Raw genomic sequence first — 25711 nt, 5'->3', positions numbered from 1 at the left:
TCGGTTCAGGTCATGATCTCAGAGTCCTGGAGCTCCTTGCTTGGTGGGGAGTCTCCTTGTCCCTCTGGCTCCCCTGCTCCACTATCATGCTCTCTCTCTCTCTCTCAAATAAAATCTAAAAAAAAAAAAAAAGGGGGGGGGCGCCTGGGTGGCTCAGTGGGTTAAGCCGCTGCCTTCGGCTCAGGTCATGATCTCAGGATCCTGGGATCGAGTCCCACATCGGGCTCTCTGCTCAGCAGGGAGCCTGCTTCCTCCTCTCTCTCTCTGCCTGCCTCTCTGCCTACTTGTGATCTCTCTCTGTCAAATAAATAAATAAAATCTTTAAAAAAAAAAAAAGAATCAGGGGCCAGAGTGGGTAGAAGGGAGCAGAGTGAAGGAAGAGAGCAGAGGGCGTAGAGGAGAGGGCAGGACTAGAGAAGGACGGGAGGGCTGAGTAGGCCAAGTGGCTCTGGAGGCAGATCGAGATGAATCATCAGGCAAGGAAGTTTTTCCCTTTAGTTTCCTTTCTTTTCTTCCTTCCTTCTTTTTTTTTCTTTTCTTTCCTTCCTGACTTTATTTATTTGACAGAAAGAGTGAAAGCACAGGCAGAGGGAGCACAGAGGGAGAGGGAGAAGCAGGCTCTCCACTGAGCAGGAAGCCCAACTTGGGACTTCATCCCAGGACCCTGGGACCATGACCTGAGCGGGAGACAGACGCTTAACTGACTGAACCACCCAGACGCCCAGTAACATTCAGGGGAAATGTCCTTAACAGCTTTCTGCCACCTGCTCATCTTACCTAAGCAGGCGTTGGTTTTCCATTTCTCCTACCAGGCTCCTTGTGGTGTAGTGGCCCACCTCTCTGCCCTCAGCTCCTCTTGCTCTCCTCCCCCTGTCTCTCCCCCTCCCGCTGTCCCCTCTCTCACTGTACTATAATCACCCTGGCTCTGTGCTGTCCCGCATCTATGCCGGATGGGCTCCTGGCTCAGGACACTGGACTTGCTGTACCTTCTCCTGGAACACTCCTCCTCTGTGAAACCACAGGGCCCCCTCCTTCGCCTCCTTTGGGGTCTCCGAATGTCGCTTTAGAGCAGTCTCCCCTCTTCAGCCTGTTTGGAATCACAACCCCCTCCCTCCCTTGCCAGGCCCTCCCTGTGTTCTGGGTGACACCAAGGGCTTTCTGACTCACCGAATTGTGATCCATTTTGCTTGTTTACCCTCTCATCCTTCCTCCTCTGTCCCCACCTAGATGCCACTCTCTGTTTTTTTTTTTTTTAAAGATTTTATTTATTTATTTGACAGAGATCACAAGTACACAGAGGCAGGCAGAGAAGGGGGAAGCAGACTCCCCGATTCGGGGCTTGATCCCAGGACCCTGAGATCAGGACCTGAGTGGAAGGCAGAGGCTTTAACCCGCTGAGCCCCCCAGGCGCCCCTGTATTTTTGTTCACGGCAGTATCTTTAGCTCCTAGAATTGTGCCTTGCACCTTGTAGGTTGTCAGTAAATAATTTATGAATGGATGACTAATGGGTATTTATGGTTAAAGTGTTGAGTGAGGGTCGGATTGGTGTGTTGTGGGGGAAGATGTCTTTTTTTTTCTTCTCTCACTCTCTTATCCCAGCCAGAAACTTCTGAGGTGTGCGGGGATGGAGCTGTGGACATTTGCTGTTGCACTCTGGGGTTGCTGAGTCTTGTCCCAGGCAGCAGCAGGAGCTGTGGTGGCAGCACTGTCCCAGGCTGACTTCCTGCCAGCTGTTCAGGCTATTCCTGGGCTGTGAGCCCCCAGGCACTCTCCTCTGGCCCGCAGGCAGGCAGGCAAAGAGGGACACGCACTCACAGCCTGCGGCGACTCATGGGCCCTCTCTCCCTGTTCTCTCTTCCAGGCTCTCGGAAGCAGCACCAGGGCCCTGGGAGACAATGGTCTCAGTGACTATGGGTGAGTCTGTGGACTTCTCTCCGGGGCTCCCCTCCCCACTGCCCTTTCTGAAATTATGACCTTGGGGAGGGGAGCCAAGGTGGGGGAGGGAGAGCCAGGTCACTGGGAGGAACAGCTGTTCTCGGAGCACCCTGTGGAGGCGGGGCCGTGGCCTGCCCAGGGCCTAGCCACTCTGTATCTTGGCCTCCCAATGGCACAGTCTAGCCTTAAAGAACTTGTGATGTGAAATCCAGCAGAGTCTTGGTTTTCTCACGTGTAAAACGGAGATACTCACAGGCCTTACGTCCTGGGATGTTGTTAGGATTAAGGAGGTTAGTGCATGTCAGACCTTGGGCACACTTCTGACAAATATCCGCTATTAGGATTCTCGTAAGCCTCATCACTATCTTCTCTTTCAGCTCTGCACTCTGGGGTTGCCAAAGCTCAGAGGTTAGTGGGTAGCTTGTACCTCTTTTGAGATTTGTTCATATAGAGAAGTACATAAGACATCTTTATGTGGTCATGGGAGCAATGAGAGAAGGTAAACGTTGGACTGCATCCTTTATGATTCCATTTCTATGAAGCACAGGGACAGGCAGGACCAGTCCATGTTGTGGGAAGGTGGCGGTGGCCCTCGAAAAACAGAGTGATGTCACTACATAGGGAATGTGGTGTTGGCAGGGGGGTGCCTGTGGGATGTTGGAAATGTTTTATTTCTTGATCTAGAGGCTGGTTCCGTGCATGTGTTGGTTTTTGAACGTTACCAACTTACATGTGCTTTTGTGTGTCTGTATGTTATAGTTCAATACAAAGGTTTTAAAAAAAAAAAAAAAAAGCAACCCCCCCACCCCCCGCAACCATTCAGGTCAAGAAATAAAATATTGCCAGCCTCCCTGAGGGCCCACCCCAATCACGACCCTCTCCCTCCTCCAGGGGGAATGAACCATGATTTTGGGATCATTTCTCCTTGCCTTTTTTTTTTTTTTAAGATTTTATTTATTTATTTGATAGAAGACACAGCAAGAGAGGGAACACAGCAAGGGGAATGGGAGAGGGAGAAGCAGGCTTCCCGCTGAGCAGGGAGCCTGATGTGAGGCCGGATCCCAGGACCCTGAGATCATGACCTGAGCCGAAGGCAGACGTTTAACGACTGAGCCACCCAGGCACCCCTCTCCTTGCATAGGCAGAAAATATTCCTATGCCCAAGGCTTTGGTTGTGAGCTAAGGTGAACGAAATGTCCTGTGTTCTCTTGCTCCACGCAAGGGCCTCTCCATGTCTTTCCTTTGAGCCGCTGTGTAGTATTTCCTGCCCCTGCTTCTGTCTATGGATCCCACGTTGCTTCTGGGTTGGGCCTGTTAACAGACTAGCTGCTGTGAATATTCCAGTGTGTGTCTCCTGCTGTGTTCTAAGTCCACGACATATTGTGTGTCCCCTCTGACTCTTTCTGGAATGGGGGGCGCTCCTGACCATTTACTTGGCACCGTATTTTTTTTTTAAGATTTTATTTATTTGACACAGAGAGAGAAATCACAAGTAGGCAGAGAAGCAGGCAGAGAGAGAGGGGGAAGCAGGCTCCCCGCTGAGCAGAGAGCCCAATGCAATGCGGGGTTCGATCCCAGGACCCTGAGACCATGACCCGACCCGAAGGCAGAGGCTTAACCCACTGAGCACCCAGGCACCCCACTTGGCAGCACATTTTCCTCTTTAGTAGGACATGAAATGATGACAAGGGCCCGATGTACAGATGTTCTCAGTTCCTTGACTTTGCTTCAGGCAGCTAGCCCCCCTCAAATGATGTGGCCCCTTTTCCCTCCTTAGTAACAGCGTGATTGAGATGCAGTTCACATTTTATACAATAAAGTGTACAGTATGGTGGTTTTATACTGCGTTCGGAGTTCTATAGCCATTAGCACAATCAATTTCAAAACCTTTTCATCACTTCCTGCAAGGCACCCATACCCATTAACTAATCGTCACTCTCTTTTTCCTGTCCCCACCATCCTGCCAGGCAACCACTGATCTGCTTTCTGTCTCTCTAGATCTCTATAGATGTTTACCTATTCTGGACATTTCATATAAGTGGAATCATTATGTGGGTTTTTTTTTAACAGACGAAGTTGCCTGCTTTTGGCTGATGGAACCCAGGGCCCCATGCCTGGGCAGGTGGATAGTGCCTCTGTGAGGCAGAAAAAGGCCCCCTGTCCCCTGGGCCTGTGGCAGAAGTCCTTAGGGCATGATCTTCACCTGCTGCAGTGCTGGGGAGATGGGCCTGTGGCTAGGTAGGCAGAAGGATGGTCCCAGGCCTGCGCCCGAGCCCTGAAGTCACCTTCAGAAGAGACCAGAGTCTCTTTCCCCACTCTGTGCCTCAGTGGTCTTATAAGCAAAATGGGCATAGCAGTAGCAAATTTCATATTTTGATTGTTGGGGTTTCAAGCTGTATACGATGAGAAAGAAAAGTTTCGCCAGTGAAACCCTTGACTGTGAGGTGGCTCTTAGTTTCAGAGATGTTAAAATGTGAAAAGGAAGTTCTCAGAATCAGTGATCTTATCTAACAGCCATTGGCCAGACAGGGTGAATTTGAAGGTCACACCCAAGAGGCTAAAACAGAAAAGTTTAGAAACAATAAAGCGGGGCGCCCGGTTGGCTCAGTGGGTTAAAGCCTCTGCCTTCGGCTCAGGTCATGATCCCGGGGTCCTGGGATCGAGTCCCACATCCGGCTCTCTGCTCGGCGGGGAGCCTGCTTCCCCCTCTCTCTCTGCCTACTTGTGATCTCTGTCTGTCAGATAAATAAAATCTTAAAAAAAAAAAAGAAAGAAACAATAAAGCTTCGTGGGTGGGTGGGTGTGTCCCTGGTCTGGGTCTTGGGCTTGGTAGTGGTGGCAGAGTAAAAATAATAGCAGCAGCTGCGACGAGTTGAGGTTGTCCCCTGGGCCAGGTGCCATTTCATGTCCTTTATGGGGACTTTGCGCAGTGAACCAAGGATATACGCCTTATCGCTAGAATGTGAGCTCAGTGAGGGCGGGGGCGTTGTCTTGTGCAGTGGAATCCACCTGCCTAGAACGGGACCTGCCAAGTCCTCGGTAAATCATTCCTGGATGTCATCCTAAATTTCCAGACAAGGAAACGGAGACCCCAAGTGTTAACTTCCCGTAGGCCCTTAGCCAGGAGCTGGCAGAGCCGGAATTTGAACCCAGGCGCCAAAGCCTATGCTTGGTGTTTCTGTGGTGAGGAGCGAGCTTGCTGACGTTCATAGGCCGGCTCTGTGTCCCTTCTTTCCCTTCACCTGTGGATCCTGTCACCCTCAGCAGCTGCGCCTGCCGATGGGGACCAGGCCAGAGAACCTAGAGTCCCAGCTCCCTGAACTTGGGCATTGGCCATGTGTGAAGATGATCGTGGGGCCTCACGGCCCAGGGCAGAGCTGTGACCAGAAGGGTCAGACAGAAGCACATGGCCTTCATGGCCTCAGTCTCCTCCTTGGCAGAGGGAGGGAGGCCTAATGCTGCGAGCTGCTCGCAGGGAAACGCTTGGCCGGGGCCTGGCGTGCAGTGAGCATTTAATATGTGGGAGCCGCTGCTCTTGTGGTTTTGCGGCTGCTCTTCTCTGGAGGGAATAATGGGAATAACGAGCCCTGTCCATCCCCCAGCCACTTCTGAGTGGATCCAGTTCTTTAAGGAAGCCGGCATTCCTCCGGGGCCTGCTGTCAATTACGCGGTGATGTTTGTGGATAATAGGTAAGGGGGCCTAGGGGACAGAGTGCAACTTGGCGAGAGGAGGGGAGAGGAAGGGAGGAGGCGGAGCGGGGGAGACGGGAGCTGGCTAGCCCATCTGTCCTGGCCTGCTTGTGGCCTCACTGCTGACCCTCCCCCACAGGATCCAGAAGAGCATGCTGCTGGATCTCAACAAAGAGATCATGAATGAGCTGGGCGTGACTGTGGTGGGCGACATCATTGCCATCCTCAAGCATGCCAAGGTGGTACACCGCCAGGTGGGTGTGCTGCCCAGCCCCTTGATCTCTGGGTTTAGGGTGTGATGGGGGGCTCTGTACCAGAGTCAGCAGGAGGCTTGGAAGCAAAAGCAGGTAGACCTGAGTTCCAAGGCTGGTTATACCATTTGCCATGTGACATTGGACATGTTGCCTAATCTCTCTGAGCCTTTCTTATTCCATTGGTAGAATGTAGATAGATAGACCTATCTCACAGGGTGGTTGTAAGCATTAAGTTAAAGAAAGCCCCAGTATAAAAAGCCTCCAGTGTAAATAGTGGGGCCTTGGTAGAGGCTCTCTTTCCATTACTAGTTCTCATCTTCCTCATGATAATCAGCTTTAGCAGGGCTCTTCTCTGTCCCCAGGACAGGAGCTCCCCCTGGGGGACTCAGGCAGTCACCGGGCCAACAACATGGTTATTCCATTCTTGGCCCCTCCACTTACAGTGACCTTAGACAAGTGAAGATCACTCCTCCCCCCACAGTCTCTCTGAAACAGGCTTTTCACACTGCACTGCTGCGTAGGGGAGCGGTGGCCACCTACCAGATAGCGTGTGTGGCACCGAGCACCTGGAATGAAGAGCTCATTGAATCTTTAGCTGACACTTACCAGGCCTTACCATAGCCTGCCATTCCCTGTCTCCATTCTTTATACATTTTATTTTATTATGATTTTTAAAAAGATTTTATTTATTTGACAGAGAGAGATCACAAGTAGGCAGAAGGCAGGCAGAGAGAGAGGAGGAAGCAGGGCTCCCAGATGAGCAGAGAGCCCGATGTGGGGCTCGATCCCAGGACCCCAAGATCATGACCCGAGCTGAAGGCAGAGGCTTTAACCCACTGAGCCACCCAGGTGCCTCCCATATCCTCTTTCTGCTCCGCAATACCACCTTGCTTTTATTTGTGTCTCCTAATCTTTCCTTTAGTCTCCGTGAATCTGTGACAGTTCCATAGTCTTCCCAGGTGATTGATACCTTGATAGTTGTGAAGAGTCCTGTTTAGGTGTTTTGCAGAACATCTCTCAGTTTGGGTTTGTCCTCTGCCTTCTCATGGTGAGGAGTGAAATGTTCTGAAATCTCTTCTCTAACAGCTCGGGCTCTCATCCTCCCAGTGCTGCTCAGGTTTCTTTTCCCCTACCTTTTGCCCTCGTCCCTGTGGTAACCCAGACACCTGTTCAGCTCTTCTTTCTCCCCCCACCACAGGACATGTGCAAAGCTGCCACTGAGTCCGTGCCCTGCAACCCCAGCCCCCTCCCTGGCGAGATCCGCCGAGGTGCCTCTAGCGGTGAGTCCCACCTACCTACACTTTAGCTCTAAAGGGGACACACCCAGAATCTGCAGGGGTGAAACAAGGCCAGCAGAGGTTCTCTCAGCCACCGATTTTCACTGGTGGCAGTTCTGTTCCGTAAAGAAACTGTGAACACTGAATGAGCGAGTGCTGGGTCGTTGCTCCTAGAGGAAATAAAAGGTTAGGTTCCTGCAAGCCTCTTCTTACAACACTTTTGTCAACCGATCAACACAGACCTTACTTTATGTATGTTTCTGTAAAGATGTTTCATTTGTCATATGTTGCTGGCGCGTTCACATCGAGCTCATGGCCAGCAGCTCTGTAATGCGTGCCTGGACAAAGCTAATCTAACACAGATATTTTCTCTGTAAGGAACATCACTTGGGAATACTAGAAAGCACTTTGCCACTCTTCTTCAGGGCCATTTTATTTTATTTTATTTTAAGATTTTATTTATTTGACAGAGATCACAGGTAGGCAGAGAAGCAGGCAGAGAGAAAGAGAAGGAGAAGCAGACTGCCTGCTGAGCAGAGAGCCCGTTGTGGGGCTCAACCCCAGAACCCTGGAATCATGACCTGAGCTGAAGGCAGAGGCTTTAACCCACTGAGCCACCCAGGTGCCCTTGGGGGCCATTTTAAACAGCCAAAACACTTAACACAGGTTTTGGTTTTGGGGTTACAAATCAATCTTAGCGAAGAGGCGAATTTGCAAATAGGGAATCCATGAATGGTGAGAACGGACGGTATTTACACATTTGGGTTTTTTTTTCAGTAGTGTGATACCTTTTTAAAGAAGAATAAATTTAAAAAATTTAATGTGCATATTAGCCTTTGCTGCTTAACGACCCCCAAACTGGTTTCAGGCACAGACTTTTATTTCTCATGATTTTATGTCCTGGCTGGTCTGTTCTGCTCTGGGCCAGCTCAGTAGATCTCAGTGGTCACCTAGCAGCTTGGTGGAGGCTAGGTGATCTAGCATGGCCTGACTCACACATCTGGTGGTTGGCTTGATGTCTCTGGGCCCACAAAGGTGACCGGGCCACACGTCCCTTGTATTCCTGTAGGCGTGCCCAGGATCGTCCACATGGGGCCAATTGCAGGGTGCCCTAGAGCAGCAGGAGAGGGCGGGCCCCAGTGTGCAGAGCACCTCTTAAGGTTCTGCTTGTGTAACACTTGCTCTTCTCCCATTTGCCAAAGCCTGTCACGTGGCTAAGCCCAGCGTTGGTGTGGGCAGTGCCAACCAAGGGCACGGACAGAGGGAGACTGAACAAATTGGGGTTCTTTGCTGCAGCAGTCTGCCTGAACTTACATATGATCACGAAGGTACAGCTGAATCACTTTCCACAGGCGCAGCAGCCGTGTAACCAGCAGCATCCAAATCCAGAAACAAAAACCTGACCAGCGTCACTCCCCCCTCTCCAGGGTACCCATTACCCTGATGCTTCACAGCAGAGATGGTCTGTTTTTGTTAGTCTTTTTTGCTAGTCTGTCAAGTGTACATAACTGAAGTCAGACAGTATGTATTTTTGTATAGCCTTCTGAATGCCTTTGTTTAAAACAAATTTTAAAAAATTAAAACTAACGGGGCACCTGGGTGTCTCAGTGAGTTAAGCCTCTGCCTTCAACTCAGGTCGTGCTCTCAGGGTTCTGAGATCGAGCCCCACATCAGGCTCTCTGCTCAGTGGGGAGCCTGCTTCCCTCTCTCTCTCCACCTGCCTCTCTGCCTACTTGTGATCTCTGTCTGTCAAATAGATAAATAAAATCTTTAAAAAAAATTAAAACCAACAAAAATACTAGTGGAGAAAATAGGCAGTCGGAAGGAGTAGGAGAAGCAGACAAAGAAGGAAAGGGAGTGCGGAAGAATGTCCCAGAACAGCATTCTTGGTACGCTCACTTGTATACACTTCAGAATATATGCTTTCTAATATATGTGTCTGTGTCTGTGCGTATCTGACATCGAACTACAGCTTAGAGTCATTAGGGCAAAGACAGAGTTTTTTTTTCTTCCACCCAAATGGCGCTTACCTGTCCTGAGGAAACATCGTATCCCTTATTCCTTTCAAGTAAGATGTTTCCCTCTGGGTACATTGCAGGAAGCAGGGCCTCTCTACTGTTCACTTTCTATCACAGATCATCCAGTCATCCTGGGAGGTTCTGCCCAGCTCACCAGAAAGCCACCCTATTTGGCTTCAGCGCTGTCCGAAAAAAAGTTATGGAAAAATTGTGGAAGCGTATATGCCCGTTATTATTAGGGGAGTGAGCAGGGCTGGAAACCAACCATTTTTCCCCGGTAGGGGGAAGGAGGAGGTCTGATGAGGAAGGGCCAATCCCCAGACTTCAGAAAGCTCCATTTCTTTTTCTTCTTCTTCTTTTTTTTAAATTTAAATTTAATTAGCCAACTTACGGTACATCATTAGTTTCAGTTGTAGTGTTCAGTAACTTACCAGTTTCACATAACACCCAGGGCTCATCACAGCACTTGGGGCAGGCTCCGGTTCTTGACCTGGGTGGTGGGTACGTGGGAGTTGACTTTCTGTTAAGTGGTCTGTTTTTCCTGTATGCTGTAGTTATAATTTCAAAACCAAGCAAGCAACATATAATTGTGTAATGCATCGAGAGTCATGGTGGGGGACTTCATTAGGTTTTGAGAGGCATCACATAGCAGAAAAAGGGAAGGCTTTGGGGGGTAGGTAGGCTAGAATACCCATACCTGAAAGCTGGTGGAGGTAGGAGTGGGGAGCACCGGGCATGTGGGGTGAGCCAGGCATCATGAAGCTCTTCCCCAAGAGCTTTTGAGATCTGGGCCCTAAAACCAGGAACACTGCTCTGGAGACAAGACCCTTGTCCTTCCCGCGCCACCTATAAGATGGGCTTGTAGTAGATCCTCTTCTGGTAGGGATGTTGGGATTTTCCATGAGAGGGTTCATTTTTTCCAGTAGATGTTTATTGAGGACCTGTGAAGCACCAGGAACTGTCGCAGCCCCTGGAGATACAGAAATAAACAACCCTTGTCTCTTGGTGGGGCCTGCATACTCAAGGGAGACATCCGTGAGACATGTCCCCCCAGGAGACATCCATGTCATTTAGTGTCAAGCAGGACTTAGGGTTATGAGGCAAAAGCAAGCCTACCGCAGGCTCGGGCCGGTGGAGGTTGGAGTGGTTCGGGAAACTTTCTCTGGGGAGGTGCCCTCGGAGAGGAGACCTGAATGAAGAGCCAGAGTGAGCTGGTTGGTCCTCGGGGAACTGCATGCCCAGTCGAGGGAACAGCATGTGCTAGGAAGGGGTGCACGCTTGCTGGGTGAGGAATATCCCCAGACCAGCTTAGCTGAAGCGGAGCTGGGAGAGGAGCTTGGGAGAGGTATGACAGGAACCAGTCTGGTCTAGGGCCTTAGGAAAGGCCCTCATGCAGTGAGGGGTGGGCCCGCTCCTGGTTAGACTGGCCAACCCCCATCATGGCCGTGCAGCCCCAGCATGACTCCAGCTGCCCCTTCTCCATTCAGTCCCAAGGTTTGCCTTCACCATTCTGGCCTCCATCCCCGGGCCCCTAGCAAGACTGGACTCTCCCCTTTCCTCCCTGTAGCTGCCTCTCGAATGATCGCCAACAGCCTGAACCGCGACTCCCCACCCGGCACTCCCCCCAGGCGGCCGGACACCAGCACCTCCAAGATCTCGGTCACTGTGTCCAACAAGATGGCAGCAAAGAGTGCCAAGGCTGCTGGTGAGGGGACGTGGGCGGATGGTGGGAGGAGCTAGGGGTGAGGGTGGGTTGGCGGATGGTCTTCGGAGGTCAGGTGCCCAAGATCACAAGGTGCTTTGAAGACCACAGCGTGTCCAGAGAGTTCAGGGTTGGTCAAGCCCCTGCGCCTCTGTGGGCCTTGCTTTCCCAGTCTGTAGAATGAGGACAGTGGGAAGCTCTTGAGACCGTGTACCTGCCAGTGCACTGCAGTTCTTTGTGGTCAGTTCTGTCGTTTTCAAGTTTTTGTTTATTTTGTATTGTGGAAAGAACACTTAACGTTGACATTACCATCTTCATAAAGGCTCAAGTGTTCAGTACAGTGCTGCGGATTACAGGGTCTCAGTCTGTTTTCACAGATGCTCACCGAGGCCCACACTAGTGCCAGGCCCTGTGCTTGGTGCAGGGGTCAGAGGTCCAGAAAGCACCGTTTCCTCTCAGCAACCAGGAGGATCCTTCCAGACCTTTGACCTGATCCTCTCACCCTGGGCTAGAACTCTCCAGAACTTCCCACTGTCCCAGTAATAAAATCATCTTCCTGCATGGCCTTACAGGCTCTGTATAATGTGACTCCTTCTCCGGTGTGTCTTCCCCTGGCTCTCTCCCTCGGGTCCCTTCCAGGCTCCATCCCACCGTGGGCCCTTGCCCTGATGATCCCTTCTCAGCACACTCTTCCACCAAAGACTTTTCTGTGCTTGGCCTCTGTTCCGCTTCCAGGTCTCAGCTTGAAACCTGGGAATAGGACACCAGCCTTTGGGCTTCCAAGCCCTCCTCCTGTGTGCCCCACTGCTCTGCCTTTGTTGGACCCACCCCCACAGCAAAAATCTTGGCACAAGTGGAAACCGAGGCCCAGGGAGGGAGCTTGGTTATTCTGACGCCCGGCCCCATCACACCCTGTGCTCCTGCACCTCCTCCCCATCTCTGGCCTTTTTGATTTGTGTGTCATGAGCAAGAAAGTTAAGATTAATTTTTTTTTATTTTTTAAAAACTTAATTTTTAATTAATTAATTTGACCAACAGAGATCACAAGTAGTCAGCGAGGCAGGCAGAGAGAGAGGGGGGGAAGCAGGCTCCCTGCTGAGCAGAGAGCCCGATGTGGGACTCGATTCCAGGACCCCGGGATCATGACCTGAGCTGAAGGCAGAGGCTTTAACCCACTGAGCTACTCAGGCACCCCCAAGATTAATTTCTGAAGTATTGAAAAGATGACGAGCCTGGGAGTGACCAGCTCAAATGTGTTGAGGAGATTCATTTGTTTTTTTAAATCTAAGTGATTTATATAATTTACTTACATACAGTGCACAAATTTTAAGTGTACAGTTTGTTTAATTGATTAATTTTAAAGATTTTATTTATTTGACAGAGAGAGATACAGCGAGAGAGGGAACACAAGCAGGGAAGTGGGAGAGAGAGAAGCAGGCTTCCTGCCAAGGAGAGAGCCAGATGTGGGACTTGATCCCAGGACCCTGGGATCATGATCTGAGCCGAAGGCAGACGCTTAATGACTGAGCCACCCAGGCGCCCCCTTTGATTAATGTAAAAAAAAATGATCACACCCATGAAAGCTCTACCTAGATGGAGCTCTTGAACCATTCCATCAGCCAGCAGTTTCCCCCTTCCCAGCTAGGCTGGGAGGTCAGCCTATTGGGGGCAGGGACAGAGCCACAGGGAGCCCTGAGAGGCTGGCCGCAACGGGGGGATTCTGAGCACCTCTGGCAACCCTGTTGTGCGTAGACCCCTGAATCTCTTGGTGGTTCAAAGTCTACAGTGGTTGGGAAGATAAGGGATTGCAGTCATTCAAACACATGGAGATAAAGGGCACATTTGTGCCCTTCGCAGGGCGTCCAGCCCCCAACCCAGGAGCACATTCTATCCCAGAAGATGCTCACCATCCCCCTCCTCCCCATCAGCCCTGGCCCGCCGGGAGGAGGAGAGTCTCGCTGTTCCCACCAAGCGGCGCCGGGTCACTGCTGAGATGGAGGGGAAGTACATCATCAACATGCCCAAAGGCACCACCCCCCGGACACGCAAGATCCTGGAGCAGCAGCAGGCAGCAAAAGGTATCAACCTGGCAGGGGTGCCCTTTGGCGTCGAGACTGCATTTCCCTTCGTTGTGTGGTGCAGGGTTGGTCAGGCCCTACAGGCACTGGCTGAGAGGCAGGCTCTAGTGAGATCCAGGGGGCAGGTGCCCAAAGCGTAGGAACCGTCATGAGCCAGAGGAGCCTGGTTGAGGTTCTGTCCATAGCTGAGGTATAGAGGGGGTCTTCCCCACAGGGTTCCTTTTATTTATTTATTTATTTATTTATTTATTTATTTTTAAAGATTTTATTTATTTATTTTACAGAGAGAGATCACAAGTAGACAGAGAGGCAGGCAGAGAGAGAGAGGGAAGCAGGCTCCCTGCTGAGCAGAGAGCCCCATACGGGACTCGATCCCAGGACCCTGAGATCATGACCCGAGCTGAAGGCAGTGGCTTAACCCACTGAGCCACCCAGGCGCCCCAGGGTTCCTTTTAGAATAGTGTTTGTGTCTTCATGGAAAAACACTCATATGGTGTGGAAGAACATACAGTACTGCCGAACTCTGTCCCCTCAGTCCCATAGCCCAGGCCATCATTACCCTACCCAGACCAGTGTGAGCTCGCCTGCATGTGTTTGTACATAGAACCATATAGGTAGTTTGTTTTAAACCACAAATAGCATCATTTTGTAGGTATTATTGTAGAACTTTTTTTTTTTAAGGAATTTTTTGTTGTTGTTAGGGGGGAGAGACAGAGAGAGCATGAGTGGGGGTTGGGGGTGCGGAGAGAGGGAGAAGCAGGGAGCCTGATGGCAGGGTTAATCCCATGACCCTGGGATCATGATTTGAGCTGAAGGCAGACGCTTAACTGACTGACCCACTCAGGCTTTAACTCTTTTTAATGATCATTTAGTAGTTGCATCATATTTGTATATCGTGATTTAATAAACATTCTTTCAATGGTCATTTGGGTTGGGATGTAGAGAGAGAGCTTATCACCAGTCAGTAGGCTCTCAGAGGCCCATGACCCCCAAAAGAGTGAGGGGAACAAGTAAGGATTAAGAACCCTTCCCACACATACACGCATTTCGAACTTGTACAGCCTCAAGGAGCCCAAGAGTCAATTTCAGTGGCCAATTGCACTAGCCAGAGATGTGTGGGTCACTATTAGCCAGGGCTAAATTGGTCAATTTCAGTGGCCAATTGCACTAGCCAGAGATGTGTGGGTCACTATTAGCCAGGGCGTAGACACAGAGCCTGTGCCCGCCTGGACCAGAGCTGCCTGGGCCTGGACTGGCCATGTCTGCCCTCCCTTGTCTGCACCATGCGTGACTCTTGGCCAGGCCTGGGCTCCGTGCGTGGCTCAGCAGTTGCTGGCTGAGGGCTCACTTCCCTCCCAGGTCTCCAGAGGACATCTGTGTTTGACCGCCTCGGTGCCGAGACCAAGGCAGACACGACGACGGGGAATAAAGTGAGTTGGGAATGGGGAAACCACCTGAAGTTCTCTAATTGTCTTCCTTGCTGGTGTTGATCCCATATCTAACCCCTCATACTCCCTGCACCGTCTTACCCACCTGGATAGCCTCAGTTCCCTTCTTTGCACCTCAACTTCTCTCCTCATTTCCAGTGCCTGGGGTCTGGCCAACTCCTGCCTGCTGCCCTCGGGCTGCTCCCACCTCCGTGTCCCAGACTGGCCTTGGCATCTTTCCCGTGGAGGGACTCCTGTCCTAGGTCCTGTCTCAGGGATGCCCCGGTGCCCCCGTTCCAGGCTGGCTTCAGTGAAGGCTCTGTCTGTTGTCCCTGATCTGCCACCTCTCCCCATCTCCTGCCCTTCCCCCACAGCAGCAGTGTGTGACCACGTCCATGACAGGCCTCCTACCCACCCCCGTCATTCTTTTCAGTGCAGTGAGGATGAACACCACCCTCCTTGCCTTGGCCTGCAGGCCCCCAGGATGGTGTGTGTTAGGAGCCCATGCCTGAGCCCTGCCCGGTGTGAATCCAGCTCTGCCACTCCCTGGCTGCATGGCCTTGGCCATGTCACTTAAGCTTCTTGTACCTCGGTTTCCTTATCTGTCTCATACCCACCTCGTTGTGAGGATGAGCTGAGCTGCATTGCACGGTGCTGGGGCGTCTGATGCATGGTTAGGCATGCTCTAGGTGTCACCTTCCATGAACTGCGCGGGGGCTCCTGGCTGCATTTCCTACCTCTCCATCCCTTGCTCACCAGGGCTTACCTGACCTTTCTCACCTCCTAGAATCTTAATCGCGAGCATGATAGTAACAGTCGGGCTCTTGTGGCTAGAAGATACAGCCATGTGAAGAGCTTACTTAGCACAGAGTGAGCGCTCCATACTTAGGATTCTTATTCCTGCCTTGGGGGCTTGGCCCTTGCTCTGCTCTTGGCCCACTCATCCCCACTCATCCGTGAGGGCCCGGCTTACACATCAGCACCTCGGACAAGGTGTCCCTGAACTCCTGGAGGAGGCAAGGCTTCCCGGTCTCTTTGCCAGCACTCCCATCTCTTCCAGAGAGTGCATTACTGTCATAATTAGGGAGTTGTTTGTGTCATTTCCGCTGCCAGGTCTGTCTGCCCCACTGGACTGTCAGCCCCCTGAGCACAGGGCCAGGGACAGTCAGGACTCGGGAGACACTTGTTGAGTGAATGACCAAATTTGTCTTTTGTTGTGTTCCCCTGTCGACCTTGGCAAATGGTCTTACTGTGCGTGGGCCCGCCCTTTGCCTTCCCACCTTTGTTAGATCTACATGCCGGAACTTTCAGATCTCATCTCAGGTGTCCCTCGTGCAGGGAGTCTCTCCTGAACTTCAACTAAGGTCAGGAGACTCCTTTGGGCTCTGCCAGCTCCCTGGATGTCCCGTCATGGCTCTCACCACTGGCTAGGGTGTCACCATGTCACCATGGGTGTTTCTCCCAGCGAGGCCAGGAACAGTGAGACAGCTCTGTGCGTATGCGTGTTGAATGACTAAATGACTCACTTGTCCTGTCTGACCCCTGCAGCCCACAGGAGTCTTCAGCCGCCTCGGGGCTACCCCAGAGACGGACGAGGATCTGGCTTGGGACAGCGACAATGACAGCAGCAGCTCTGTCCTGCAGTATGCTGGGGTCCTGAAGAAGCTGGGCCGGGGCCCGGTGAAGCCCAGTCCCCAGCCAGCACTGACTGTCAAAGCCAAGGCCACAAGCTCGGCCACGACAGCTGCCACGCCTACACTGCGGCGCTTGGCCCTTTCCTCACGCCCTGGGCTTGAGAGGAAGCCGGAGTCCCTGTCCAAAGTCAGCATCATCCAGAGACTGGGCAAGGCTGCCCTTGTGCCCGAGGCCCAGGACAGCCAGGTCACAAGCACCAAGAGTAAGTCCTTGGCTGAGGTCAAGGTCACCATTAAGAGGACTCTTGTGGGGCCCCGGGGGAGCAGCTCCAGTGAGGGCCTGGGTGCCCAGATGGACCATGCAGGCACAGTGAGCGTGTTCAAAAGACTGGGCCGCAGGACCTTCTAGCCTCTGGGCAGGACCCAGGCCCCTCTCCACGGCTCCGGCGGAGGCTCCCGTGAGGCTGCGCCCAGCCCTCTGCTGGCTCCCCCTGCTGGCTCCCGGATGACACTGCTTGTCTCCCTCAGGCATTCGAGCCGGCCCAAGCTTTCTGGGAATTCACCCCAGTGTTCTGAGACCGAGATGGTCGCTGTGGCCAGGCCTTGCTGCTCTAGGACTTTCCTTTTTCATGTCCTTTGCTCTCTCCTCTCTGACTGTGGCCTTTGGCAGGACCCACTTTTCTACCGCACCCAGAGCCAAGCGCTCTTTTCCTGCCTCCATTCCCCCTCCTGCCCCCCAGCAGCATCTGCTGTGTCCACCCCAGCTCCCCAGCCTTCCCATCCCCCAGAATCCCCCCACCTTGCCCATGTCCCGACTTCCCCTCTGCCCCCTCTGCCCCCTCTGCCCACTCCTTTAACTTCTCCGTCTCTCCCTCTCTTCACACTGTTCATTTCTCTTCTGTTTTCTGTCCCTGTGGCAAGGCCCGACTGTGCGCTGCGTCCTGCCTGACCCTCCTGCACCTCCGGCCTCCCAGCGGCCCCCTCGTCGGCGGTGGCGTCGAGCCTGTAGAGACTGTTAACCGCCCTCACGCCCAGGCTGGAGGGACCGCCCCTGACCCTGGGCTGCAGCGGGCTGCCTCGGTTTTCCTGTCCTGGGTGTCTTTTTCTCTGACAGCCCATGGTGGGTGGTGGGCAAGGGTCACTGGGAAGGGAGGCCAGCGCCAGGAGAAAAAGAAGAAAATGGCTGTTTTAATATATTTTTGTGACTTTCAAACTGTTTCCCTCCCCTCCTTCAGAGTGAGTCACAGGGTTGTTTTTCACACAAAGCACAACGTAGGTGTGGGTGGCAACGAAGGGTTGGGTTCTCTCTCTGGAGGCCAGACTCCCTGGAGGTCACGGCTCCACGTGGGCCATGTCTGTGGGGCAGGCCCCCAGCTGAGTGGAGTCATGGTCGTGGTCATCGTTCAGTTGGACGTCCTCTTCCCTTCACCTGGCTCTAGGTCCGTCACTCTGTCCTCCCGCTCCGTGTAGTTCACCTGTTCTGCCACTCTGCCTGTTGGTGGCTTTCCAAACTGTAGGCTCCCATGTGAGGCAGTGGGTTCGTGTCATTTGGGTCATATACGCGTTCACTGCTGCATAGCCCCTGCCCTGTGCCAGACTGTCTGGAGGAAAGCAGACAAGCCTCCTGCCTGCTTGGCTGAGCTCTCCAGTCAGGGAGGTGGCGGGAGAGGGGCCATCCTGTCCAGAGAATGGGAGGGAGGAGCAGAAGTGGCCAGGGGGACTTCTGATGTTGGGGATAAGAAGGTAAGGGCTGAGTAGGGAACCGTCAGAAGCTGCTGTGTGAGGTGGAGGAGGAAGAGGGTCCAACAGGGGACACAGCCGGGGCAAAGGCTCTGAGGTCAGAGGAGCAAGGAGCACGAAGGCCAGGGGTGCTGGGGGTGCTGGCCAGGGAGCGAAGGGCCTTACACAGAGCACCTATTGTTGGGGCAAGTGGGCAGGGACCAGATGACCTGGGGCTTCATGACCCGTGGTGAGGAATTTGGACATCTTCTATAGACCCTGAGAAGTTTGGGAAGGTTTAAAGCTAGCAAGTGATGTCTGACTTGCCTTTTATGAAGATGGCTTTGGCCCCCATGAGGGGCTAAATTGTGGGGAGGGCAGGGGTGGGAGCAGGAGGGCAGCTGTGCAGGAGCCAGGGCAAGAAAGGAAGGTGGCATGGGGTGAAGCATGGGGAGGGGGAAGGAGGGTGGGCTTCAGAGGAGCTGTGGGCAGTGCAGATGGATGAGAAGTTGGGGCACGGGGGTGGGGAGCAGGGATCACCTAGAGGGGGTTCCGGAGCATCTAGCTAGAGGTGCTGTTTGTGGAGATGAAGGGGTTGGGGAGGGAGGAGCTGGGGAGACAGGAGGGTGCTGGGCTGTTGGGACTCGGTGTGGGGGGGTACCTGAGCTGGAGACCAGTAGCTTTGGGGAGCACTCAGGGGACTCTGTTCAAAGCCGAGGGCCTGGTGATACCAGCGGAGAGCAGCACAGAAACAGGAAAGGGCCTAGCAGGGGACGGAGGGCCCTTTTCTCCGTGAGAGAACAGAACTGATGGGATCAGCAAGGAGTGGGCTGTGGCTTGGGAGACCTAAGAGCTGGTGACGCTGAGATGAGACGTCACCCGTTTTTTGTTTTTGTTTTTAATTGTGGTAAAATATACATAAGATTGACTGTCGCAGCCATCTGTAAGCGCCCCGCCTAGTGGCATGAAGCACATTCCCGTTGCTATATAACTGTCACCACCATCCGTCCCCCAACTTCCTGGGCCGATTGCTTATTTGTGGCTTTTGAGTCCCTTCACGTCGGGGGGCTGCTGTGTGCGGGGGCTGCCGAGCAAGGGCCCAGGGTGAGAAGGGCTGGGCGTCGGGGTGAGTGAAGGCTGGTGCTAGGGCCTGGGCGAAGCCCACGGGGCGCTGCTTAAGGTTGGCCTTGGGGAGGGCAGCGGACACAGGGACGATTACAGAAGCTGCCCCTTTGGGGTGGTGGGGCCACAAGTCGGGGCTCGCACGCCTCCACGCTGGGCTTGCTGCTCTTCAACTCTGGCTTTTGTTTCTTTCCCCTGTCGTTTCTTCTGGTTCCACTTCGTGGATCATTTTAGCAACTGCCAGGGTTGATAGGACGACTTCCGGTTATGGAACTTAAGAGCGCTGGGTAACTGCTTGCTGTGGGGTGATGTAGAAACAGGAATAGCTCACCTAAACCTGAGACGCTCACTGGCGTGAGCCAAGTCATGGGTCGCTGTTGCTCTTTACGGATGTCTAGAGGGGAGCGCCCTGCCCAAGGTGTCACCCTGCCAGGAGCCTCGTCCCTCAACCCCTGCCCTGTGCTGTCTCAAGACCTTTCGGAAAGATGAGGGTGGGGTCCTAGGAGAGTGGTTTGGGGTTTTCTAGAGTTATTTACATGCTTGTGTTCCTCCCACCGTGTCAGCTTGCTGCAGGAAGCATTTGCAGCTTTGGGGTGCCCTGGCCTCGAGAATCACACTGTGTCCTGCCACCCATCTGCTGGCTGGACCAGACCAGACATCTCCCGAGCCTCCCAGCTGCTCCAGGGCCACAGGGTCCCTGCCATTTGATCGGCGACGCCCCCACACCAACCGCCATGTCTGTGACCCACAGCAGTGCGTCACTTTTCCTCTGGTTGTGTCAGATATTTTTGAGCTTACTACATTCACGTGGTTCAAAATGCAAAAGATACAAAAGGCTTTATGGTGACAAGTTCCTTCCCGAGTCTCCTAGCCCCCCAGACCTCTTCTCAGAGGCCACCAGTATGGCCAGTGTCTTGAGGAATCCTAGAGATGTGTTTATGGGGTGTGTGCTATGTGTGTGTGCATGTGCGCACGTGTGTACACACACACACACACACGCATGCACACACGCACCCCTACAGGCATATGGGCAGAAGACGATAGAGTAACACACGTCTATTTACTTAACCATCCCTTTCCAGAAGGGAATTTGGGTGGCTTGCAGTGTCGTGCTGTCACAGGCAGTGCGGCAGTGGACAGAAAACCTTGTCACACGTGGGGTCCGTCAGGGGTGAATATGAAGAATTCCAACCATATCGCTTCAGTGCAGATACTGATGCTAGGCCGATAGCAGATCTGAAGCAGGCTTTCCCGAAATCACTGGCATTCTTCTGATGAGTGATTCAGACACTTGTCGCCCCATTCTAGAAAGGCCTTCAGAGCCATGGGACTCTTCCAGCTGGAAACCCCTGGAGGAAGCAGGTGGGGGAATGCTGAGAGCTAACACTGACCACACCCTTGTGCTAGGAAGTACTAAATAAGTGCTCCGTGAAGTTGACAGACTCCCCAAGTCCTCAGGGAAAGGGCAGCAGCATGAGGGTCAGGGACTTCCTATTGTCATCCCGTGAATAGATGTGCACTGGAGGTACAGCGGGCCTGGGGCTCATGGTAAGTCACCGAGCCAGAGCTGAGCCAGCCTGGGGGGATGGTTCTGTTTGGGTGGTGGTCTTGGGATGAGGTCATCTCCTCTGGTAGCTCACCCCAGGAGATGCAAAAGCAAGACGGGAACTTTGGGTAACTGGCAGGCAGCCCCACTGCCCCCTTCCTCCTGTGTCACAGCCTGTGCCTCCCAGATGGACCAGGCATTGGGCAGCGGCAGACTCGATCCCTCCTTTCCCTCCTTTGGGGATCAGAGCTGACTGGTTTGGGGAGTACTGCCCCTGTACCTGCCTGTGAAGACCCAACGTTCCCCTACACTGAGCTTTACTCACCTTGTGAATGCTGGGTCCTCTGCAGCCTTCACCAAACAGGCCAATCCTGACCTAGCTAGGGAGTGGCGGGACTGGGTTTGATGTCAGGACCAGGAGCCTCACCTTTTTTACATTTGTGTTTTAAGACTTAATCTTTTCTTAGAACAGACTTCATTTTGCAGGACCGTTTTAGACCTACAGAAGAATGGAGAAGTATACTTAGGATGGAACTCCCTTACACCCCATGCCCAGTTTCCCCTCTTATGAGTGTCTTGGTAGTGGGATTCATTCGTTAACAATGAATGAACCAATCTTGATACCATGAATGTGAAAGCCCATAGTTACTCAGATTTCCTTAACTTCTTCCCCAGTTTTAGTATCTTTTTTCTGTTCTAGGATCCCACGTAACATTTGTGTTGTCTCAACATTTGCGTAGACCCAAATGGAGCTGTCATGCCTCCTTAGGCCCCTCTTGCTTGTGGCCATCTTTGATGACCTTGAGAGTTTTGAAGAATACTAGGCAGGTCTGTTAGCGATTGTCCTTCCATTGGGATTTGTCTGTCTCATTCTTAGACCAGGGTTACATGTAATTCAGAGGAAGAGCTCAGAGGTAAAGTGGCATTTGACCACATGGTTTCTAGGGTCCATACTGTCCACTGGATGGATTGCTGTTGATCTAACCTTCATCACATGGCTTGACTGCCTACTGCTTACCAGATGTCTCCACTGTCAAGTTCCTCTCCCTTTCCGTACTGACCTCTCTGAACGGAAGTCAGTCACTCCGTGCAGTCCGTACGTGAGGAGCCTGGGGCGTATGTTCCACCTCCTTGAGGGCAAAGTACCAATGTAAATTAGAAATAAATTCTTCTGCAAGGGAGATGTTTCTCTTTTCTCTATTAACTTAATCATTTTCTTTTAATCGGTATGGACTCGTGGGCATCTGTTTTACATTTTGGGTTATAGAATCCAGTCCTACTTGATTTATTTTGTTGTTCACATTATTCTAGCTTTGGCATTTGGGACCTCTTGAAGTTGGCTCCTGGGTCCTTTGACTTCCATCATTGGGTGGTGGGGGTTTTTGTTTGTGTTTTTATTTCTAATATTGTATTCTGTGTCTCCTGGCACTGTAGATACTCCAGGCTCATCTGTATACATCCTAGAGTTCTAGAGTCCCCCGTTTCTCCAAAGAGCTCCAGCTTCTTTTTATTTGGAGTGGTAACTGAGAATCGAAACCCAGATCTAGGCACGAGACGTGCCAACTGCCACTGGGGCAACAACTCCTTTTTGTTTTATTTTTTATTTATTTATTTTATTTATTTATTTTTTCTTTCTTTTTTTTTTTTTTTTAAAGATTTTATTTATTTATTTGACAGAGAGAGATCACAAGTAGGCAGAGAGGCAGGCAGAGAGAGAGGAGGAAGCAGGCTCCCTGCTGAGCAGAGATCCCGATGCGGGACTCGATCCCAGGACCCTGAGATCATGACCCGAGCCGAAGGCAGCGGCTCAACCCACCGAGCCACCCAGGCGCCCCTATTTATTTTTTTTAAAGATTTTTTTTATTTATTGTCAGAGAGAGAGCACAAGCAGGCAGAGTCACAGGCAGAGGCAGAGAGGGAAAGCAGGCTCCCTGCTGGACAAGGAGCCTGATGCGGGACTCAATCCCAGCACCCTGGGATCATGACCTGAGCAGAAGGCAGCAGCTTAACCGACTGAGCCACCCAGGCATCCCTGTTTTATTTTATTTTTTTAAGATTTTATTTATTTATTTGACAGACAGAGATCACAAGTAGGCAGAGAGGCAGGCAGAGAGAGAGGAGGAAGCAGCTCTCCGCTGAGCAGAGAGCCCGATGAGGGGCTCGATCCCAGGACCCTGGGATCATGACCTGAGCCGAAGGCAGAGGCTTTAACACACTGAGCCACCCAGGTGCCCCAGCACCTCCTTTTTAAAAAATGCAATCTTACTATGGAACCCCATTACATAGCGCATGTTCAAAATAGGAAAGCCAGAATGTATTAGTGCACATCTCTGTGTTTATTTGGGGTCAATTCATGCAACCCACAAAAAAATTCCAAGGTCTAAAAAGACATAAACAACAAGACTGTTTTGTGCCCAGGAGACTGGCAAAACATTTAATGTTTTCTCCAGTGTTGGGGAAGACTTGGGGTGATGGGAGTGTGGTACCCTGCTCTGGGAGGGGCAGTTGGTATCAACCATTTTGCAAAATAATTTGGTAGGTTGGAGTATAATTGAAGATGTGACGCTCCCCAGCCCAGCCATTACTGATCTGGGGAAACTTAACATGTGCATACAGAGACATGTCTGTAGGAGTGTTCGTAGGATTGCTGCTCGTAATAGCATTAACTTGGAAGCTACCCAGATGTCCCTCAACTGGAGAGTGGACGCGTCAGGGCCTAGTTGTTGCAATTACCTAACTTAAAACAGATCACCTCAAAACTGACCGGCTCAAATCAGTAGTTATTACCTCTTACAGTTCTGGGGGTTGACTGGGCTCAGTTAGACTGCGTCACTTGGGGGCTCTCTCATGTGGTTGCAGTAAGATATCGGCTGGGGCCAGTGTCCTCTTGAAAGCTTCCCCAGTCGTTTGGTGGTTATCAACCCCGGCACTTAGCTCAGACCTCACCTTGGGCTGTCAGCCAGAATGCCTACATACGGCTTCTCCACACCGCCTGGGCTTCCTTGCAACACCATGGCTGGGTTCCAACTGCGCACTGCTCAAGAGAGCCAAGGAAGACACTATTGCCTATTCTAGGCTATTGGAAGTCACGTTGCTTCACTTCTGCCCAGATGCAAGGGGAAGGGACCCTAGACCCTGCCTCTCAAAGACAGGAGTGTCATTGTCTCCGGGGAGGAAGAGCATGGGGGACGAGAGATGAATTTGTGGCTATTTCGGCAAATTACCCATCAATATTGGACATGCTGTACCATGTACCATGTGGTATGTTAGACATCAATGAAAATGAACTAGCACTGCATGTATCAATATGAGTAAAGCAAAAACATTCAGTGCACAAAGCAAATCGCAGAAGAAAGTGTGTAGTTTTAAAATACACAAGCTATTTACCACTTAAATATTTATTAAGAATTTCATCACTTTGGGGCTCCTGGGTGGCTCAGTGGGATAAGGCCTCTGCCTTCGGCTTGGGTCGTGGTCCCAGGGTCCTGGGATCGAGCCCCATATTGAGCTCTCTGCTTGGCGGGGAGCCTGCTTCCTCTTTTCTCTGCCTGCCTCTTTGTCTACTTGTGATCTCTCTCTGTCAAATAATTAAATAGAATCCTAAAAAAAATTAAAAAAAAGAATTTCATCACTTTACTATTTAAAATGTAGTATATGTCTGAAATGTACAGGGATGGTACACTCCAAATGTGGGATAAGGGTTCCTCTGGGCTGGGGGGTGGAGGTGCGATTGGAGAGGGCATGAAGAGATTCCACAGACTAGGAATGGAGGGGGGTGCACAACTCTTGATCACCGGGTTGTGAGTTTGAACCCCATGCTGGGTGCAGAGGTTACTTAAAAATAAAATCTTAAAAAACAACAACAACAGTATAGGCATGGTTTTTAAAGCTGGGCAGTGGACACAAAGGTGTTCATTGTATTATTCCTTATGCTTTTTTGGTATCTCTTAACAATTAAAAACAATTCTCTTCTACTCTGGATCATCCAGTCCTTTCCAGAAGCAACTGGTGTGACTTGGGGTGTATGTGTCTTTCCAGCAATATTCATTTACAAACATAACTATATTTTCCCACTCAGATGGTAACATACATGGTAGTTTTGTGCTTTGTTTTTTTGGCTTAATATATCTCGGAGATAATTTTTTATCAGTACTTAATGATCTTCTTTTAAAAAAGCATATTGGGGCACCTGGGTGGCTCAGTAGTTAAGCGGCTGCCTTTGGCTCAGGTCATGGTCCCAATGTCCTGGGATCGAGCCCCGCAACGAGGTCCTTGCTCGGCAGGAAGCCTTCTTATCCCTTTCCCACTGCTGTTCCCTCTCTCACTGTGTCTCTGTCAAATCAATAAATAAAATCTTTAAAAAAATGCACATAGACATACAAACTTTATTGAGATATAATTCAGTGGCTTTTAGTTATTCACAGAGTTGTGCGTCTATCACTAGACTTTAGGATTTTTTTCATTACCCCAGAGAGAAACCCCCTCCCCCTGAACTGTCATTCCCCAAGTCCTCCCATAGAGTCTGCCCCCCATTCCAAGCCCTGGGCAACCACAAACCTGTCTCTATAGATTTTGCCTTTTCTAGACATGTCATATGGATGGAGTCATACAGTATGTGGCCTTCTGTGTCTGGGTCCTTTCACTTAGCAGTTTTTGAGTTTTGTCTATGTTATACCGTAGATCTTCCATAGTACTTTGTTTTTCCAAAATTGTTAAATAATGTTGCAATGTACGGATTTTTTACATTTTGTTTATCAAGATGATGGACATGTAGGTGGTTCCCATTTTTTGGCCATTATGAATAAGCATTGCTCTGAACACTCGTGTACAGGTGATTGTATGGACATGTTTTTAGTTTTCTTAGGTCTATACCTTGGAGTTGAATTGTAGGGCTGTACGTTGATTTTATTTTAACTCTTCAAGGAACTGCTGGACTGTGTTCCAAAGGGCTTTGCCACTGTCCATTTCCACCGGCGGTGTACGAGGGTTCTAATTTCTCCACACACTCACCCCCGCGTTGTCTTTTTGATTGTGGCCATCCTAGTGGATGTGAAATGACATAATTTTCTTATGGCTTTGATTCTCATTTCCCCGGTGGTCAGTGACATTAAATGCCTTTTAATAAAAGTGCTTCTTTGAAAGAGCTTCCTTTTCAAGTAGCTGCCTGGTGTCCCCTTGTGTGGATGTATCTTAGGTATGGAACCAGTCTCACTGGGGAACCTAGTGGTTTCCAGATCCTTCTATCACAGACAGTGCCTCTTGCATCCACAACATTTTGCTTATGCATGGACATATCTGCAGGGCAGAT

General features: G+C 51.3%; 1 protein-coding gene across 9 annotated transcripts in view; it reads left to right on the top strand.

The window, feature by feature from the left end:
- Positions 1-25711, top strand: part of CUNH19orf47 (chromosome unknown C19orf47 homolog) — a 35199-nt gene that overhangs the window by 3262 nt on the left and 6226 nt on the right. For 2 of the 9 annotated variants that reach the window (XM_013047636.2, XM_013047634.2), the window contains 8 exons: positions 1863-1915; positions 5539-5626; positions 5766-5880; positions 7079-7160; positions 10743-10880; positions 12806-12955; positions 14315-14385; positions 15931-16279. In XM_013047636.2, the coding sequence (XP_012903090.1) occupies positions 1897-1915; positions 5539-5626; positions 5766-5880; positions 7079-7160; positions 10743-10880; positions 12806-12955; positions 14315-14385; positions 15931-16279 (1012 nt within the window). In that variant the 5' untranslated portion in view covers positions 1863-1896. Of the gene's footprint in view, positions 1-1862; positions 1916-2313; positions 2436-3556; positions 4175-5538; positions 5627-5765; positions 5881-7078; positions 7161-10742; positions 10881-12805; positions 12956-14314; positions 14386-15930; positions 17230-25711 lie in introns of those variants that run through there. The other 7 variants (XM_045076817.1, XM_013047637.2, XM_004776131.3 and 4 more) reach the window with 7 other exon arrangements.

The sequence above is a fragment of the Mustela putorius genome, unplaced genomic scaffold (assembly GCF_011764305.1).
Source record: "Mustela putorius furo isolate JIRA1106 unplaced genomic scaffold, ASM1176430v1.1 tig00000196_pilon_pilon_pilon, whole genome shotgun sequence".
Taxonomy (NCBI): Eukaryota; Metazoa; Chordata; class Mammalia; order Carnivora; family Mustelidae; genus Mustela; species Mustela putorius.
The sequence above is the reverse complement of the archived record's forward strand: the minus strand, read 5'-3'. Positions and strand labels throughout refer to the sequence as shown.